The sequence below is a fragment of the Mixophyes fleayi genome, chromosome 1 (assembly GCF_038048845.1).
Source record: "Mixophyes fleayi isolate aMixFle1 chromosome 1, aMixFle1.hap1, whole genome shotgun sequence".
NCBI lineage: Eukaryota > Metazoa > Chordata > Amphibia > Anura > Limnodynastidae > Mixophyes > Mixophyes fleayi.
The window spans coordinates 57,903,259-57,922,638 of record NC_134402.1 but is presented as its reverse complement, the minus strand read 5'-3'; the positions used below and the strand labels follow the sequence as shown (position 1 = coordinate 57,922,638).

At 39.8% G+C, this 19,380-nt stretch overlaps 1 protein-coding gene across 2 annotated transcripts in view; it reads right to left on the bottom strand.

Annotated features, from left to right (window-relative positions):
* The window catches only part of N4BP2 (NEDD4 binding protein 2), an 87,269-nt gene extending 68,398 nt beyond the window's left edge, over positions 1-18,871 (bottom strand). For both annotated transcript variants that reach the window (XM_075194810.1, XM_075194811.1), the window contains exons 1-7: positions 18,719-18,871; positions 15,472-15,750; positions 13,052-14,033; positions 10,645-10,769; positions 8,490-8,578; positions 4,413-4,489; positions 2,841-2,993 (exon numbers count right to left, since the gene is read on the bottom strand). In XM_075194810.1, coding sequence (XP_075050911.1) covers positions 2,841-2,993; positions 4,413-4,489; positions 8,490-8,578; positions 10,645-10,769; positions 13,052-14,033; positions 15,472-15,679 — 1,634 coding nt within the window. In that variant the 5' untranslated portion in view covers positions 15,680-15,750; positions 18,719-18,871. The remainder of the gene's footprint in view (positions 1-2,840; positions 2,994-4,412; positions 4,490-8,489; positions 8,579-10,644; positions 10,770-13,051; positions 14,034-15,471; positions 15,751-18,718) is intronic.
* Positions 18,872-19,380: the final 509 nt, after the last annotated feature.

The window sequence follows — 19,380 nt, the reverse complement described above, 5'->3', positions numbered from 1 at the left end:
TTCTTATTATATCAGCAGGTAAATGCATCCAAACCCAAGACAAACTCATCTTCATAATGGAATTCGTTCAATACAGAGCAGGGAGAGATCCGAGGGTGGCAATGTCGGAGTCCAATTTGATAGCACCAGTCAGATTCTATTGAATCCAGTAGATGTGCTGCCCCCTGTGGACCCTTAGGAGGTATAGCACCACAGCAAAGCGTTGAGAGCTCCAGAAATGGCAGCAATAGGATGGTTGCCTTGGGATTTGGATTACAGCCTCCTGGAGCTGAATTCAGTTTGTAGGTGGTGCTAGACCCCTGTAGGTCAGTCTGGGCAAGCAATAAAAGTCCTTCCTAGCTGAGGCTGCAATTATACAGGGGAGTGCAGACAAACACTGCCACTGAAATAAACGTAAAAGGAAAGTGAATGCTCTCCATTCAATGTGTAATCATTAATGTGTAATCAACTGTCTAGTCTCATTAACTCTCAACATGTATAAATATGTTCCCATTATCATTTACATTCAATATGCCTAGTCCTGTTTAATTCCTGTCAGTTCTCAAAGGTAATTGCTTTAGGCGTATCCAGATTAGTGTGATCAGGTTATACTCCATGCAGCTCTCTTCATTTTTTGGTACTTGTCTACCACTACTGACTCTTTACTAATAGGTTTGCCTTCCGCCACAGCTTAAGCATCTCTTACTGTTTGTTCCTTTGATTCTCTTCCAAGTTCCCATTCATCCTCTGTATTTATGATCCTCCCCCATCTATCCCGTACTCTCCCTCAAGCTCACTCTTCCTCTCATATCACTATGGTACCTTTTGCCCAACATCCCCACTTATCCTGATCTTACCACCTGTGTCTTTGCCCACTATGCAATCACTTCCCCTTCTCCCTTACCGATTCCCTACCTCACACACAATGGCATGCCCTTCCTACCTCTCCCACCCGATCACGTTGTTCACCCCCTGCACCCCCTCCCCCCATCTTGCTCCAGCCAATACCTCAACAAACCATCCATCAACCCACACACATATCCTCATATCTCTCTTTGTCCTGACTACTGTGAACACATCACCTATCCCTGGGCCTTGTTCTATCCCCATCCCAAATCTGCCCCCCCTCCCCCAACCCTGTGCAACAGTAATCCCGCTAACCTCATCCACACTTCCCCACTGCCCTCTCTCTCTCACTATATTATGTGATCTCTGGAATCAGCAATAAACTGGCCTCCATCCATGATCTCTTCTACTGAAACACCCGAAGCCTCCTCACTAACACAGAAACCTGTCTCTCCACGTCGAACACAGCATCTACTCCTGCTCTCTCCTACAGGGGCCTCTCCATCACACACCACCAAACTACATGGGCATCTTTCTTTATCCCCCTGCACCTTCAGAGTCATCCCCCCAAACCTGTCCTCTCATTATCTTCCTTCGAGATCCACAACATTTGTCCACCTTTGTGTCACAGTCATCCACCGCCCACCTGGCCCCAATTCACACTTCCTTGATAACTTTGCATCCTTGCTCCTCCTCACTTCCTGTCCTCTGACCTTCCCTTCCCCTCCTAGGAGATTTCAATTTCCTTATTGTCAATGCCACTGACCCTGCTTTACTTACTCTATGTGCTTTACACATCCTCCCCAGCCAGTCTCAGCCACTCCATTGACTCGTCTTCTCCCACCATTGCACCAGTTCTGATTTCTCCAGCTCTCATTTCACACTCTCGGACCACCACCACATCTCCTTCACCCTCTTCCTCTCCCTTGAGGCCACCAAACTCTTGCCCACTCCCTAATCTTCTCTCACCTCGACTATTGCACCACCTCATATCCACCTCCCCCTCTCGTCTCTACACCGTGGCAACAATGATCTTCCTCTTCTGTTACTCTCCTTCTTCCTTATACCCTCTCTGTTAATCTAAACAGTGGCTACCAATCCATTATAAAATCTAATATAACCTTGTCACCCTCACCTAAAAAGCCATTGCCCTCTCCCCCTCCCCCCATACATCTCCATTTATTCACACTCAACCCTCCCTGCCCTCTCAGCTCAGCCAATGACTGAATCCGCATTGCTCCTCTGACCAGCACTTCTATTTCCCGCCTCCAAGAATTCTCCAGTACTGCTCCCCATCTCTGAAACGCTCTCCTTCACTCCATCATACTCTTCTCTTCTAGTCTCCAATGGTTGAAACGCTACCTAAACACACACCTGTTCCTTAAAGTCTACCACTTCATCGCCTAACCCTTCCCCACAGGGTCCCTCGTTCGTCAAAGTCCCCTTTCTATGTCACCTCTTGTAGCCTCAAGTCCAACATCTCTCAGTTAGAATGTAAACTATGAAAAACAGGGCCCTATTTCCTCGTTTCTTTTCCCCTTCCCGTTTACATTTCTGTTTTATCCTTCAGGTTTTTTTGTCTCTACTCTGTTATCCGGTGTTTGCTATTTTTTGCCTCTGCACCCGTGTTACCCTTGTAAATTGCCTTTCGTAATGCTACTTGAGTTATGGTACATTCATTGGGGGCGCATTATTACCCTTACTATGGTAATCTCAACGCTGATTTTTCCTTGCAGCTCTGTGAGCCACAAGCAAAAATCTATGTTAAATATTACTGTAGTAACTAAAGAACAACGTGGGGAATTGAATTCCACTGACTGTATCTTTGTCACTTGTGTTATGTAATGCTACCAGTGTTATGTTTATCCTTGTTGTACACACTGTACGGTGCTGCTCAATTTTTTGGCTCCCTATAAACGATAATAATAATAAATGAGGTGAGGTGATGTTATTGGTCTATTATTACATACAGCAGTTTAGTATCAAGCAATAATAGAGAAAAAAAATGAACTTACCTATTTTTTTCACCTGGTTTTATTATTTGACAAATATCAGCACTTTCCGCCTCCTTTGGACGAGACAGATTTAATATAGAATTCACGGTAGCACGTTCAAAATGTTCTAGCATTTTTTTAATCTTCTCTTTCTTTATACCATGACAGTTGCGCCTGGAAATTGACATGATCATATTAATATTTTTTTACATCAACATTGTAGCAGTAGCAAAACATCAATCACTAAACATAAAACAATGCTAAAATGTATCATTCTTATTAGCTGAATATGTAATCCATTAAAAAAAATACAAAACGCGAATACAACTATAAGAAAAAAAAAAGTTTGAAAACAATGCCTCTCATAAAAGGTTAATATAAAAAGAAGTAATGCTGATTTCTAAATCAGACACCTTACTCAATGTATTTTGATTGTACGTTATTTAAATTATTGGAGGGACACAGAATTTAATGGTTTCTCCCAGAGGTAATTTGTAATTCGATATAGCAAAGTTAGCAACACGATTGTTGTATCTACAGCAGAAATGGGGCAACAGGTGGCCCTAGGGCCCCTTACCACTCCTTTATTGTCAGGTTTGTTACAGCGTGTAACGCTAGATTAAAATTCTTGCTATGTTATTACAGACAGGTGTCTTTCTTTGATTAAATGTATTGTCTTAACTTGTTACATTAAGGGTAACGTGTGGCCCTTTTGAAGCGTATCAGCTGCCTATCACCGAGCTACAGTATAAGACATTCCAGCTGTAATTATTCCTGCATTAGCCTGGGTACTCAGAAAAAATCAGCTGGACCTTCAGCTTCAAATTCATGCCGATACAAAGCAAAGTTACGAGTCAATCTGCACCAATTAAAACAAATAGATTTTACCTTGAGTTAAGTTAGAACATTGGGGTAATATCATAACATCACTTATCACTAACAATACAAAGTATGACAGATGCAGATATTAAGGGGATTTTATGAAATTATATTTTGCATAACTTTTCTCCACGTTAACCAAGGCACTTTCTGACGCTCAGCTTTGCTTACTTCAATAATGATTGCCTGGTAATTATTCCATTATTCATGATAACGCGGTCAATGGATGCACTATTACAATAGAGTCTACTAATGATATTTAAAGCTGCATTATCACCTACTAAAAGATTTTAGTAAAGCGCCCCTATCAGGAGCCCTGGGGGCTGCTCTGTGCAGCCGTTTCCTGGGTACTCCTTTATTGCACGCTAAGGAAAGGGACATCCTTATTAAAATCTTCTTATAAGAGGTACTGCAGCTTTATGGTTACCTTGACTAATAAAAGTTGTATAATCGGTTTCTGTGATATTTATAAATAGAAATATACAGACAAATATAGTTTCACCGAACATTTAAATAAGTGTAGACATTACTAATAATATGACCTACTTCTTACCAATATGCTATACATTGCTCCCTCCTTATAAAACTATAAATAGTGTTACTCACTTTTGTGCAGAGATAATATCTGGTGCTCAGCAAAGAGGGTGGTGGGGGTGTAGGGTATTAAGGTGGAACACTGAATTAAAGGTACAACAAATAAATTTTGAATAATACCTTTCAAGTTCTTTAGGTTTATATTTCCACCAAGTGTCGGGTTCACGAAATGTTACTTTGTATTTGTATTTCATAGCCTAGATATAAACACAAAATATTATTAGATATATTTTTTCTTTAACTGCAAACATGACATATACATAAAAGTCCTGTTCTAATTAACCCATCATTCACAACAGTTCTCTTAATTTGCAAGTTTTACTCCATGAAGCAAGATACTAACATTTAACCCTGTCACTGCCTAAAGTCTGTGCAATTTTTCATCAAATTGCTAGACCACGTCACTCACTTTAAAGTAATGTCAAATAGGTGTTCTGCATTGGATATTTGGTCTACATGGGTGGGCCAAAGCATATTATATATGCATTTTCTGTTTTATTTTTGTTTTGACTTTGGCAAGGAAAATTGTTAATTGAATGACATCAGTATTGCCATGTTGTAATGCTAAGGTGCTGTTAGAAAGCTGCTGTGAGCATTGTACGGTCTAGAGCCTTTCCCCCTTCAGACAATCTGGGAGGTGGTCTTTACAGTAAAGCACAGAGTAACCACTGTCAATGTGTGTGTCAATCCCAAGTATGTAACCCCCATGGCTCTATTAAACTGTAGGGCAATCCAGGCAGACAAACAAATTACATTCTCCTGCAGGCCCACTAAATGGGGCAACTGTGAATCATGGAGGAGAGTCGAATGATAGATAAGACGACAAAAACATTATATAGAATTTATTTTATTTTTTTACCTTCACTATCAACATTCAATTTCAAATATTTATTTCATCATAGTATGGGAACATTTATCTGTTTGTAAACATTCCAAAAACTTTTAAGGCCAACTTGTTTATTTGGGTCCCTGACCCGTCCCTGCAGTCGGACCAGTTTTTGTTATCTACTTTCGTTTTTACTTCCATTAAAAGATATGATAAATGACTTTGGGTTAAATGTATACATACGAGATGTACATATTGTGCAATAACTCTGGAAGTTGAAAATGTAAAACAAAATCAGATTAACACAATATTAATATTTCCCCGAGACTGCAAATCCTCACAGCAGGATGTTAAACACTTCACACTTACGCTGACAAGGCGCCATCACAGCTGCCAGTCAATATATTTCCTATTAAACTGTGCAGTTCCCTGGACAACCCTGGCCTCTCAACAGTGCAAAGTGGTAGCAGCAGACTGAGCCGTATAAGTCTGAAGTGGTGGGAAACAGAAAACCTGCCAAGAAATTGTAGATCTACGGTTGAAGTGAAACTAAAAGCCTGAAAGCTCAAGGTCAAGTGGGACGTTATAAGTAAACATATTTTGCTCCCTGGCTGCAATGTGCCTGTGCATATATACTATTGCTCTCACACCCCAATATAAAGTATGTGCATATTAATTAATTAATTTGGTAGTAAATATGTCAAAAATGATGGCATGAAAATTAATTTGCTCTGCAACACAAAGAGATAATTCTTAATGTTCACTGTAGAAAAAGGTTAATGTCAGACTCAGCAGAATCACTCTTGTGACTTGTGAAACAATGTTTATTATTGAAAGGTGTGAATAAGAGCAGCGGCTTCAAACAAAGAACCCATAAGCACCAGACTGACGGCAGCCAAGTGTGGAAAGGCATAATGCCTCCTGCCAAGGGTCTGGAAGCAAGCAGGGAACGTTAACATTGGACTAGTGGATAATATATGCTATCAAGGTGCCACATTGCATATGGTTTTTTAGCAGGCTCAGCGGGCCAGACCGTTATGCCAGGACTTTGAAACTTATCCATTTCCTGATCTGCACTCACACTGTTTTCTATGTGCATATGTATGCTTTAACCATATTCCGGCCGGAATGTGTTTTATACAGTTTGTTGCACAATACATTTTATGCATTTATACTCTACATTCATTAGCGCCGAGAACCTGTGTATATATATATATATATATATATATATATCCAGTCTCTATCTGGGAGGGTAGCGATTCCCTCCTATACATCTTCAGGTTCACCATTTGGCTGCTTTACATATTCAGAGGAAGCGCAACCTATTCCACCTTTGCCTATCTCTATAATGAACGGGTACATATATCTTTCCTCTCTGTTAAAATTGTTACCAGATTATAACAGGGGCTGATGGTGGAGCTTTAAAAACAGGAAAAGGTTCATTGCCAACAAAACAGTATAACAGCAGTGAAAAGCACACAACCAAACATATGTCGTTATACTGCAATTAACGACCTTCTCACGTTCCAAACTCTGCCCCCCATCGCTGTCTAAAGCAGGGGTAAGATTTAACACAGCATAAGTGTGTAAGTTACCTTTAAAAACTAAAAAAAAAATCTACCAAGAAATTTCCAGTAGGGGCTATGCACTTAAATGTCCGCCAGGATCTGATCAATGGTTAGATCAATGGGAATAAGAGAATTGTAAAATGCCAAACACCTCAAGTAGGAGCATATATTGTCCAAACGCAGAAGAAAACAATAAGGAGTACAAGTTACAGGAATCCATTGAATAAATCTGATTTAATCTTTTAACACCTCCTACTTCAAGCAGCCTTATGGAGTAGTGAAGAATTTAAACTATATGCTATAATGCTCTTTTCTCATCCGTTCTCTGCGGTCATCCCACATTTAGCTGCAAACTAGTTCAACTCTTCTTGCCTTAAGCAGAAAGGTGTAATTGCAGAACAATGGCTCAGAGTAAGACTTGCTCCTTATGATAGCAGGAGTGAAATTAATGCAATGGGAGGATTTAAAGCTGTTGCAAAGATGATGAAATTACCTAAATAGATTTTCACACATGTTCTGTACTTTTGTACACATTAAATAGATGAAATGAAAAGCAACATTATTTTTACACGCACAATTCTACATTTAGTGGACAAAAAAATGGAAACACCTTCGTAAATGAGCGACACAAAGTATACGGAAAGCAAGGACAAGGACACGTCTTAAGCAAATAACACTACAGCATGGTCAGAGGTATGTAAATAAATGCTGCATTGCCCTGGACGCCTGTCAATAGCCTAGTCTGGCTTTAGGGAGACCTCAGCGACTTTGAAAGAGAGATTATTGTTGGAGCATGTTTGGCAGGACCAAGACAGCTCAACTTGCCAATGTCTCACAGGCAACCATGTCTAAAGTGATGTTCGCACCAAACTCTGGGAAAGAGAAACCATCAAAGGACAATGGAGAGCAGAAGCGCATACTCCAGTTCCACAATAGATGTTCATTAATTTGAAGTGCAGGTCAGTAACTGCAGATTAATTAACAGGAAATTTCCACCTGTGTCACAAGCAGCCAGTTTCATCAGTAACAGTAAGACAGAGCAGAATTGTATAGTCTGGTTGCAGTACATAAGCAGCTCATCACACCTGGCAATGCATGTTTGTGAGCTCAGTGCTGTAAACAGCAAAGCCAATGGACTACCAAGCATTGGAGGTAGGTTAGATGGTCGGATCCAGTATCCTTCGCCACGTTCTCAACAAACTGATGCATGCTTGTGGGTCACTACTTAAAGAACTCAGAGTTCTTGTTTCCTACAGAGAAGGATTCTGATTACCTCAACGTTGTGGCTGCATTTTCCCACCATGGTTTAGGTGCAGTCATTCCCTTAAAAGTCAAGACTAAAGGCTTAATTGTGCTGAATGATAATTTCCATTGTCATCTTGAAAGACACCCCTCCTAACGGGATCAAGATGACAATGTCCTCATCAACAGAGCATGTGCAGTTGCCCCAATGATTAGATTAGCATGACACTGGTGTTGCCCATATACCACGACATTCTCAGTCACCAGATAGAACCAAGCATTTATGGGACACTCTACAATGACACCCCAAAACACATGTTGCACAATACTCCACCAGGATCCAGTTGAGTGGAATGGTGAAGGAGAGATGCACCACAAGAAGTCAGACATTTGTAGACTCAATGCCACAGCGCATACAGGAAGTAGTGACCACATGTGTGGTTCTATTAAATGACTGTATATTGGCATTTTCATTTCTTGTCCACTACCTATATATTACAAACACATTACATATAACACACATTATAAACAACTTGTACATGACTATTAAATAATTCTGACCATAGAGACATATGGCTTCATTTCCCATCCTTGCAAGTTGGTATTGTCTATTATGATAGGGGAGACAGTCTTTTCAAAGGCGCCTTTGGCTGAAATACAAGAGCATACATTATTGTAAATTTCTGCCTTCATATTAATGGTATTTTACATTTAATTCAGAATATGAGTAGAAATTACTCCCAATGAGCATAACAATTTGCCACTGATTAATATTTTCATTATTATAAGAACCTACTTAGATGGGAACAAAAAAAACAAAGAGATGGATTTAAAAACTAATCGAACTAAATTGATGGCTACACGAAACAGAAATGTAGACAAAACAATTTCAGAACAAATATGACTATGCAAACATTCCATCTTTTCCGTGTATTAATCTAGGCCACAGCCATATTTCAATACAGGACAGATTCACACGGTGAGGGTAAGCTCAGTCCAAGAAGTATTCATATAAAGTTTTTGTTTGCTATCATTTATTCTATTCTAAAAAATTAATAAGCAAGACACACTTCCCCAAAAGGTAAAGTGAGGGCACAAGTTTTACAAAGCTTGGTCCTGCTTCAGGTGACACAAACGGTTTTGTTCTAGCACTGAAATACATCATTATTACAATAATAAGAACACATCCTCACAAACTGATAATACCATCATAAACTGAAAGTATTAAAAGGAAAACAACCCAAAAAACAAAACCCACTTACATGCCCTCGCCTGATCTGGCGAGTCCCATGATGCCTCCAATGGTTTGAAAAAAAGAGATTATGTGTCCAGCACGGGGGAAGCTTCTCTCAAGCTCCTGCCATGGCTAGCAGCACTAGACAATGCAGAAGCAGTGTGAGAAAAGCCCACCCTGAGGAGAATCATGGGAGACATCGCAGGATGTGCCTGTTCTGGGCAACATAGGCAAGTGAGCTTTTGTTGTATTAGGTGGAGTCACCCTTTAATAGGAATCACTGTATTATTTATTTTTTAATAAAACTAAGTGAAATTATAAAAATGCATTGAGGAAAGGAATTAAAATCTTTTATTTGTATTCTATATTTATTATTAACACAGTAGTAGCCACCGCTGCTGTTATATGAATAATGGGGAAGCTTCATATAGCAAACCCTGTACTGTCTCTGTAGCATCTGCTAGAGGCAACTCTGTCAATCAGCTGATAGCAGTGCAGAGGTTATCCTTTACTACAATGAGAAACACCACTGAACAACAATTCTTCCTCATAGTAGCCCTGTATAGCGTTAAAAAACAAAAACAAAACCACAACCCAAGGCCTACGCCTGCCACAGCCAGCCCCATAAAAACAACTATGGGAACATGATGTCTCTTGCAGACTAACATAGATTCCTCCTCTGACCTCCAATCACACACTGTCAGTAAAGAAGTGATAAGGACTGCACAGGAGAGAATCAGAGGAGAGTTGTTGTCAGTGGGATCCTTTGTTAGCTGGAGAAGTCTTGCTGCTGGGTGTCTGAGAGGAGGGACAGAGACTGCATGCCATGTTTGTAAGACTGGCAACATTATACCCTGGTGACATTCAGGGTTTTAAAATTAGACATTAGAAGTCACAACGTGCAAGTTCTTTTCCTATCCACAGCATTTCTATTTTATTACGCGTAATTACCATGCTAAACACGTATATATATATATAAATGGAGTTGTATTCAACATAAGAAATTACTTGAATACAGGAATGACCGACATTAAACATAAAATCATGTAAACTGCCAGGAATATTCTTTGTACGAAAGAATACAATAAAAATAAAGAAACCCATCAAGAGAAAAGCAATGTTTTTCTATGGGTTGCAATTATTATTAGCATAACTGTGTATACTAATGCAGCATTACCATTGCTTCCACATTTACATCATAATGTAAAAGCCAATTGTTCCTGTTCCTCTGACGTGTAAGAAGAAATTATGTTTATCATGCCAGAGAAGTAATGCAGCAAACTGAACTCATTCATAAATGTGAATATGCAAAGAGGTAAGATACAGTGTGCAGAGCAATGCTCTGATGCTACACTCCTCACATAGGGAAAATAAAGTGAACATAAACCCTACTTAGCAGACAGTATATTCATGTCAATAAGTGACCCATGCTAAGCAGAGAAGGATTCTGTTGAAGCTACAGCCAAATGCAAATTTCCATACCTCGCTTATGATTCCATTCATGGGCGTCCCCTAGACAGGACACATCATACTGGTATTGGCCATTTTGGGAAAAGTAATCATCAGTACTTAGAATAACCCCTGCTGGGTTCTGCTCTAGTAACAACCTAAAACAGAAGGGCATGGTGTAATTAGTGAAAGGCATATTCTGTGCATACAATCATAACACATGGGACTAGTGTAGCAGAAAAAAACATCCATTGTGAATATATGTCAATTACTTTATTCAAATTTAAAGCCTGTGTAAAGGAAAGTTATAGCTCATTAAATAAGATCGAGGTTCCCTTTTCATTATATATACACACACAATGGGAGGTAAAAGCACATATGATTTTGCTGTAAAGCTGCACTAACACTTAAAGATACTTATGACACCTGTTCCCCCTAGTGACGCCTCAGGGGCTGCTCTGTGCAGCCGTTTTAACTAGGGTTCCCCCATTCCTCTAACAATCTGGCCAAAAACTGAGATCAAGAGATGGCGGCTAATAATTGGTCCTATGGCTTGCTCTCCTTCTACAGATGGGTGGCTTAATGGATAAGCCGGTTCGGTATTAGGGTCCTGAGAGAAGCGGCTACATGTCTACAGCTAGAGGGATGGGCAGCTTAGTCAAATATTTTGCTGGCTGCATACTTCCCTACAGTCCCAATTTGGGGACCTTTGAAGGGGCGAGACCGACATGAAAGTGAGGGGAGTTTTGCTCTAAAGTGGGTAATTCTGTATGGACCAAGGCAGGGTGTAGGTGGATAAGGGGAGAGGCTTATTTATATGTCATTGAGTTCCTAAGCCCCTCTGCTCACTACCATCATGTCATATAATTTATGGTAATCGCACGACACTTAGAAAATTAAATCACAGATAGCAGCTTGATTCAAACTCCGAAATAATTATCAACTCCCTGTGCCTTCTTATAGGAACCCAGAGTGATTATGTTACAGAGACACATTTTTACAAGGGATTGCATCACTAATTGTGCTACTTACAGTGTTATGCATATGCCAGACAGTGTTATGTTATTTCCCAGTTCAGGCCATGAGCAAACATAGGAGGTTGGGATTGTCTCCCTTTCACCTGCTCTCCAAAGTTTTCCCTGACACACATTCTCCTTTTCCATTGGGGAAAACATTTATTAAAATAACTCAACTAAAATTCAATTTTAGAATGAAGAATCAAGTTTTTCCTTGCTCATGCTTAATGGTCTTTACACATCTAACACAATAATACTGAAAAATGTGCTTACTTCTAATTCAGTGATGTAGGCTTATCTCATATTTTTGCAATGTGTTTAACAAAGAACTGCAGGTATCTATGTACATTTCTGGTCATGCCTTTAGGTGCCCTCTTGTTATAAGAGGGCACCTTGTTATAAGAGGGCATGTTATAAAGGAAAAATGAAAATGGTCAGAGAGTGGTGGAAATTCAATGTCATTTGAAGACTGCATTATTTGTGTTCAAAAACCATTAGCATATTTTAGCAAAAAATTAACCAAATCTCTAGACATCAGGTTTGAAAATACAAGTTTTGTACTTTGAATGACATTCTTTTTCTTCTACTTCATTAGGGGACATACGAATAGTGTAGTTATTGGCCCTGCAACCAGGAGGTTTAACAGTATCTAGGCTCCTCCCCCTGCGGGGCAGGACTCTAGCCGGCTCTCTCTCCCCCCCCCCCCCTCCCCCTGCGGGGCAGGACTCTAGCTGGCTCTCTCTCCCCCCCCCCCCTCCCCCTGCGGGGCAGGACTCTAGCTATCCAGGCAAAACGAGAAGATCACATATAATATCAACAGCAACCACAGGAGAACCGACCAAAGAAAAGTGGGTGGATCAACTTTTCCTTACTCAGGGTGTCCAACCTTCTTGAGACCGGACCTACCTCCACCATTCCTATGCCCTCCATTGGAACAAATGAGAAAGAGTTTTATGAAAAATAGACAAAATATTACTTACATATAATTAGTGATGCTTACTCTACATTTTTCAATGAAATCCCCCCCCCCCCCCTCACTCGCTACAGAGCCCACCTCATCAGCAAACTCACACTATGGAAGGACCACATGCTCACAAGTAGTTTTAGACAATGCTAGCTTTCCATTTGATGTGCCAATTAATGACCATTTATTTTGAAACAATTACTAATGAGAAATATCCTGCATGACAGATGATTTATAGGATAGCAGAAGCAGTATTCTCAGAGGTTAAATAGAACTGAATTGAGTTGAAAGTCAAATATAAACATAAGTTCTGTAGGGCCTCTTCTATATTTGGTATATGACGGGAAAAAAATTGACATTATTTTGAGGTTATACAGTACGTTGCAATTACACAATTCACAGTATTTAAATGACAAATCTTATATATTTTTTTTAATAAGTGAGAAAATACATTCCTTACCTTCCTAATGTAGATTTTCCAGATCCAGGGGCACCCCTCAGTAAAATGAGCACTTTTCCTACAAAATGTGTAACTTTTTTAGAGACCTGAGGACCAACCTGAATGCCAGGTTCACACCGACTTATAGGTTTTATTTTGTCAGGACTCAAATGGGTTTGAGGGAAGCGGTTAAAATTCCAGACCTGTGAAGGACGCACCTGTGGAGTATAATGGATTCCTCTAAAAGGTTCTCTTGCACCTGCAACATACATCCATGTTGCTGGAATAGCAGCTACCGGTGCACAGAATGAACTTTGTGGGTTAGATGCTGGATAAAAAGAGGATGCCATAGGATTCCACTTAGTCTGTAATGGCACACTAGAATGTGTTGTTTTTAATATTGACCCAGTGCCCTGCTGGTTGACTGGCTTTTCACTTGTCTCAAAATTGAAAATCATGTCAGGTGTTGTGCTAAAGTCAGTCTCTAATTTTGTCAACTTCGTTTTTTTAGGGGCATCAATTGATGAAGTAGAAAAGCTACCTGTATTATAGTCACAAGGTGTAACTTCCAAGTCCAAGGCATCTTGGCAGTCTTCTCTTTCCAGCTCTGTCTGTGATTGAGCAATTCTTTCCATATGGCCTGTTTGGAATGGTGTATTCTGAATGGAGGTAAACGGAGACAGCTCTGCCATCACTTTACTAGTAGACATGGTGGATGCTGACTCCTCACATTGATCTGTGCTTAAAAAGTTTTCTGCATTGTTTAAACCGTACTTATCAAGTGCCTCGTCTAACAATGTATCCAAGTCGTTGCACATAGTCCCATCCATATATAGGTCATCTTCTATCTGTTCAGAAACCAGATCCACATTCACTGAACTCTGTGTGTTAACGTGGAAGTCATCCAGACATGACGCTATCTTGTGAAAACCCGTGGACTCTGGCTGGGGCTCCCCTTTAGTGGCTGTTGAGAGCTCCAAGAGATAGTCCATCACAATCCCAACTAAAAACAAAAATAGAAGTATATAAGAACAACACAATAATATCATGCCCCCATAACCCTTCTTAGCCAGACAGGATTTACATGCTCACAATAAGAATTTTTACATAGGAAATGTGAGGATAAATCTACACCTGTGAAGAGCATTTTACTATTGACATTACATCTACTATGTCATTTATGTGCAGTAAATGTTGCTGGGTTATTTTCAAATCCACCATAAACTACTCTACTGTTCTATTCAGTAGTTAGAAATATAGCATCATTTCATTTTTAAAGAGGATTTCTAGAGAAGACAGCCTATCAATCCACTAAAAACATCAATGAGACAAGGGGCACTTTGTAGGAAACGAGTACATTTTAAATATATCTTCGTTTTATTAAAGATTACAGTGATTAAAAAGAAAGAAGAAGTATAGGGAAACATATTGTGGCAATAATCATTGTGATGAAATGCTGATTTAATGGTTTCTCTGTTCCCTTCCATCAGCTACAGGACATGATGAAAAGCACAAGTCCCTGCAAGATAAGGAGACCAACAATCACACAATTCAGGTGAATGTTTCTACAAGTACTGCCTAGACAATTAATGTGTGTCAATATCAACAGTTTAGGGTAGTGCTGACATACGACCGCTCGTTCAAAAGTCGGGTCAGTGTGTGCAGTGACACGATGGTCGAAAGTGTGCCCAAATGGACGATTGCTGCCTCATTTGGTTGGTCGTACCGTTTAATATTTTCATTCCAATCTCGTTTCCGTTGTGTAGTGTGTATAAACTTCCGACCGATCCACAACAGTGAGTACGAAATTCGAAAAGTCGCTAAAGGGACGTCCGCTCTTCCCTTTATCGTCCTAAACTAGGCTAGTGTGTATGCAGTCCATGGACCGAGCGATCGGAACATCGATCGCATGTAAAATCGATCGGCATAAAAAGTTGGTGGAAAATTCTGTATTGTGTACCCAGATTAATTACAGGTCCTCCCATTCAGACGTGAGTGGAGAAGTTTAAGTGGTATTTGGGAAGGGCTGAGTGGTATCTTGGGAGGTCTGAGGGGCATTTGCAAAAGTCTGGGTGGCATGTGGGGGGGGGGGGGGGCAAGTGGTGAGAGACATGTGGGGAGTTTTGAAATGCATGTAGGATCTGAGTACACGTGGGGACATTTTATGACAAGTGACGGTTTGAGTGCTTGCGGGGGCATCATGTGGCATGTGGTGAAAATTTGGAGCAGGCAAAGGGCATGTGGGGGTATTTTGGGATGAGTGATGGAGTGGCAAGGTTTATGTGCCACCCTTCTGAAAGTTGTAGGGCCACATATGCAGCCCTTGAGGCATGCCAGGTAGCCCATCACTGGTTTAGGGTCTATGGTGCAAAAGAAAACCGTTATCCAACAATTTATTTTAATTCACTTTAGTCTACATTCATATATCATATGATTTGTACCTTCTTTGTATTCAGAGAGCACCATCTCAACCAAGGAGGGATCCAGGTTGGGAAACATCTCACACATTCTGCAAAGCATTTCCTCCTTCTTGGTGCTCATTGCTGGTGGAAGGGGCAGTGAAGCAGAGAATGGTCGGGATAAAGAAGAGCTGGTGTTTGAACTGTTCCTTTGAGGACTGGCTGACAAACTCTTTCTTCTTCTGGGCATTTCAAATATAAATAATCTTCATAGTCCCTTCTTTGTATATAATTATTTCAATTCTTCATGTATAAGAGCACCTGGAATATAAAGTATTAGTAAAAAAATGGTGTTGTTGGAACCTTGGTGTACTATAAAAATATACAATCCAGGAAAATATTTGAAAAGTCAGATGTAAGATTTGAGAACAAAAACCATTTTCGGAACATCAGAAAAAAAAGAAAACATGAATATTCAACCTCCTACTCTGGAACATTTTTCTGCTGTCCGTAGAGGCATAAAATCCCCATTGTTTCATATCGCTCTTTTTAGGAAACGTTGACCTAGTCATGCCCAGAATCCTAGTAGCAAAGTATAAATAAAGTGTTCTAGAGGATCTACCTTTGTAAAAGCAGCTTAACTCTTCTTGATCTGTCTGCTGTCTTTCAGACAATAAAGCATAATCTTTATATCCAAATTCTGAGGGCCTTCGGTCTAATGGTCACTTTCTGATCTTGTATCTAAACGTACCACCTTTTAAACTGCTCTTTCATCATCTCCTTCAATTTATTTTCTGACACTGCACAAGGACCAGTGCTTTTCAATTACATTTTCTCATTTTATTTAAGTAATCAGCAGTTTTGGATATCGAACCACAACCATGCATCCTGAATGCACACATCTTCCATAAACGCTCACCCTCTCTCCTGACTACAACCACTAGTTTGATGGCTTCTCTCTGCTGAAACATTGGAACTAATTTCTATTAAGGCAAATGCATTTACATCTTCCATGGCTCTTGAATTCTAGGTTACTTTGTCCACTCCTGGGTTAAAAAAAACAACAAATACAACTGCAGTTTATTTACTTCTTAGGCCTCGTTCACACCAGTCTTTTACTTTTGTGTATGCCTTGTTCCAAGTCAGCCCATAGCACATACAGATCATACTTCAGTGTGCAACATCCCTGATTTCTATGTAATGAATTTTGGGATGTGGAATAATGTACCATTATTTTTTACATGGTCCATTTTTCCATATTTGTACATCCTAATGAGATAGGCTCTAAATGTTTCCCCTTTACAGTAATTCTATGACACATGTGTACACTGCATTACTTCCTAATTAACCGTGATTACCATGCAGCTTGTAAATAGCAGATAGTTTTATAAAGCTGAAGCAACATATCTATCCCCTTTATATAAGTATTCATATATTCTACTTTGCTGACCTAGAACAATGTGGCTCAGTTTTGCTTATTAATTAAATATAACCCTTGTTAGACGATGTGACAAAATAATATATTTCCATACAGTGCTTGCTAGACCAGTATTATACATGAACAAGCAAAAAAATACTAACCTTCCAATTTACACTGGATTCAAAACCAGCAATAATAGATCACTGTATTGTTAGGAAACCACATATAAGTGGTATATGAAGAATCCATTACTTCTCAGCTGCATACAGCTCTCTTGTAAACTGATATTTTCTTTCCTATCAGTCCACAGCAGCTAGCCAAGGTCTTCTGTGCAGATTATCAGTGAACTCCGCCCTACGCTGCTATTTAATGTGTTACAACTATGCAATTATGTTTTCAAACAAAACATTGCACACTTTATCATACTTACATGGTAGTCTATTGGATTGAATATATTTTTATTGTATATTTATATGTATTGTTTATTTGATAGGAGAAAAGAAATCCGCAGTTACTCTTAGCCCTGAAAGCTACCCATACATTTTATTGACTAGTTCTCCCCAGTATGTGGAAACGACATTTAAGAGTACTCTTTTCAAAGTTTGGGGTAGTTTTAGAGCGATGAACAAAAGTATGATTTTTCTTTTCTCCCCAATATATTTAGGTTATACTGCCAATGGCAGCAGAGGTCCAGGCTTACAGGCAGTCTCAGCAGTTTGTGACCAATATCTTGTAGTGTCATTCATAAAGAGTACCACATTTAAGGATAACTACCTGCCCTATACGTGTACAGGCGACTAGAATTATCCCTTGAAATTCAACCTTGTGCAAAAGTCTTTATTGTGGGAGTAATGGTAGACAGGGTGCCGAGTGGAATGGGAGTAGCTAATTTGTATCGGTTTTAGCAACATTTATTGTAGGACATGCACACATTTTTGTAGTTCTCTATACAGCACTGCGGAATTAGTGGTGGTATATAAATAGCTGATGATGATATCTGTGTGACACTCATACAAAAACACCCAAGAGTATGGGTTGTTAAAACCTTGAATTTTGTCTTGAAATTAGGTTAAAATTGCCTTCACTATATACTTTGTACTTAAATGTGTGTTCTATTTTACAAAGTATTTTCTGTAGACTTAAAACCCATTGACTTTGGGGGTAAGAAAGGTTTTGCTATAGTTTGGCTCTAGCAAAATAATGGGAACACTGTAGACTCCCCATGTTAATATGGCCAAACATAATGGCTGCCCAAGAGTGTTTGTGGTAGTTTGTTGTTAATGCCGGGCATAAGGCTCCTACAATGGTCAGGGTACTGCATGCAGTGCACATGTAACTATATATTATGCTGGGCAGATGGGTCTGCTGTGCATTAACTTTCTGCCATACTATGCACACAAAGGATTTAGTTTAACACACCAAGCAAAACCTTTGATGCCATAACATGTATTTACTAATTCACCTTACATGAATCATTTTTAATAAAAAAAATGTATCCTTATGTAACATACCTATGTGAACTGTGCTAGATTTGAACATAGGATTAAGCTGTTAAACAGGGTTCACGTTGTTGGCTCTAAGGTATTTTCATACCACCTAGGTTTGAAATGAACCATCATGGAAAGTCGTGAATAGAATAGAAACTTCTTCTACATTTCATTTCTGGTACTAAATACAATATTGACTCCTAAGTCTTCGAGTAAACGTGTCCACACAGCTGATACACAATGAGCACGTAAAGGCCCATAGGTGTTTACAAGGAAGTAACTCTTTCACTACCAGAACTACAAGTTCCAGAATCCTTTACAACCGCCGAGCTCCTGCCCGCACCCCTACAGCTCTCCGTACACTGCCCTGTGTCCCATTTACCTCGTGTAGCGACCTCTCCTCCCCCTCACACCCCGTGGCCTCCCGTTCCCGTGAATCCGTACACTCGCCCGACACTCTGGAACTTATACCACCGACAAATCAGCGCACCGACCTGAGCATCACGTGACCCTACCTCTAGGCACATAACAAGGTGAAAACGTGCCGTACAATAACAAATGCGTAAAATACGTAACCGCGGGCGCCCCCATATGGCTTGGAGGATTCCACACGCCTCAACCAATTCCCTGACTTTACAGCTCTCTACAGTACAGTTCTTGTACTTCAAAATAAAGGCAGTGAATGCATTCTTGCAAACTCTAACTTTTAATTTGACATTGTGTTACTACTAAAAATGTGATTTTTATTTTTTAATTTCATGCACTATCTTTCAGCATTGAAATGTTTTAAAATGACAAACATACTCATTTCTTTATTCAAGTCTATCAGTCCTCCTAACTTTCTTGTCCTGGCTCTCTCCCCTAGTTAGTACCACCCTTTATGTGTCTCCCCCTTCCCTTTAGGATGTTAGCTCTCATGAGCAGGGCCCTCTTTCTTTGTGTGCTACTTCTGTTCCTTCACCCTCTGTACCTCTTGGTCTGCTTCCCTAGCCCTGTTTTCCCTGTTTTATTAAGCTTCGGCCTTCTTCTTGCTGATTTCTACCA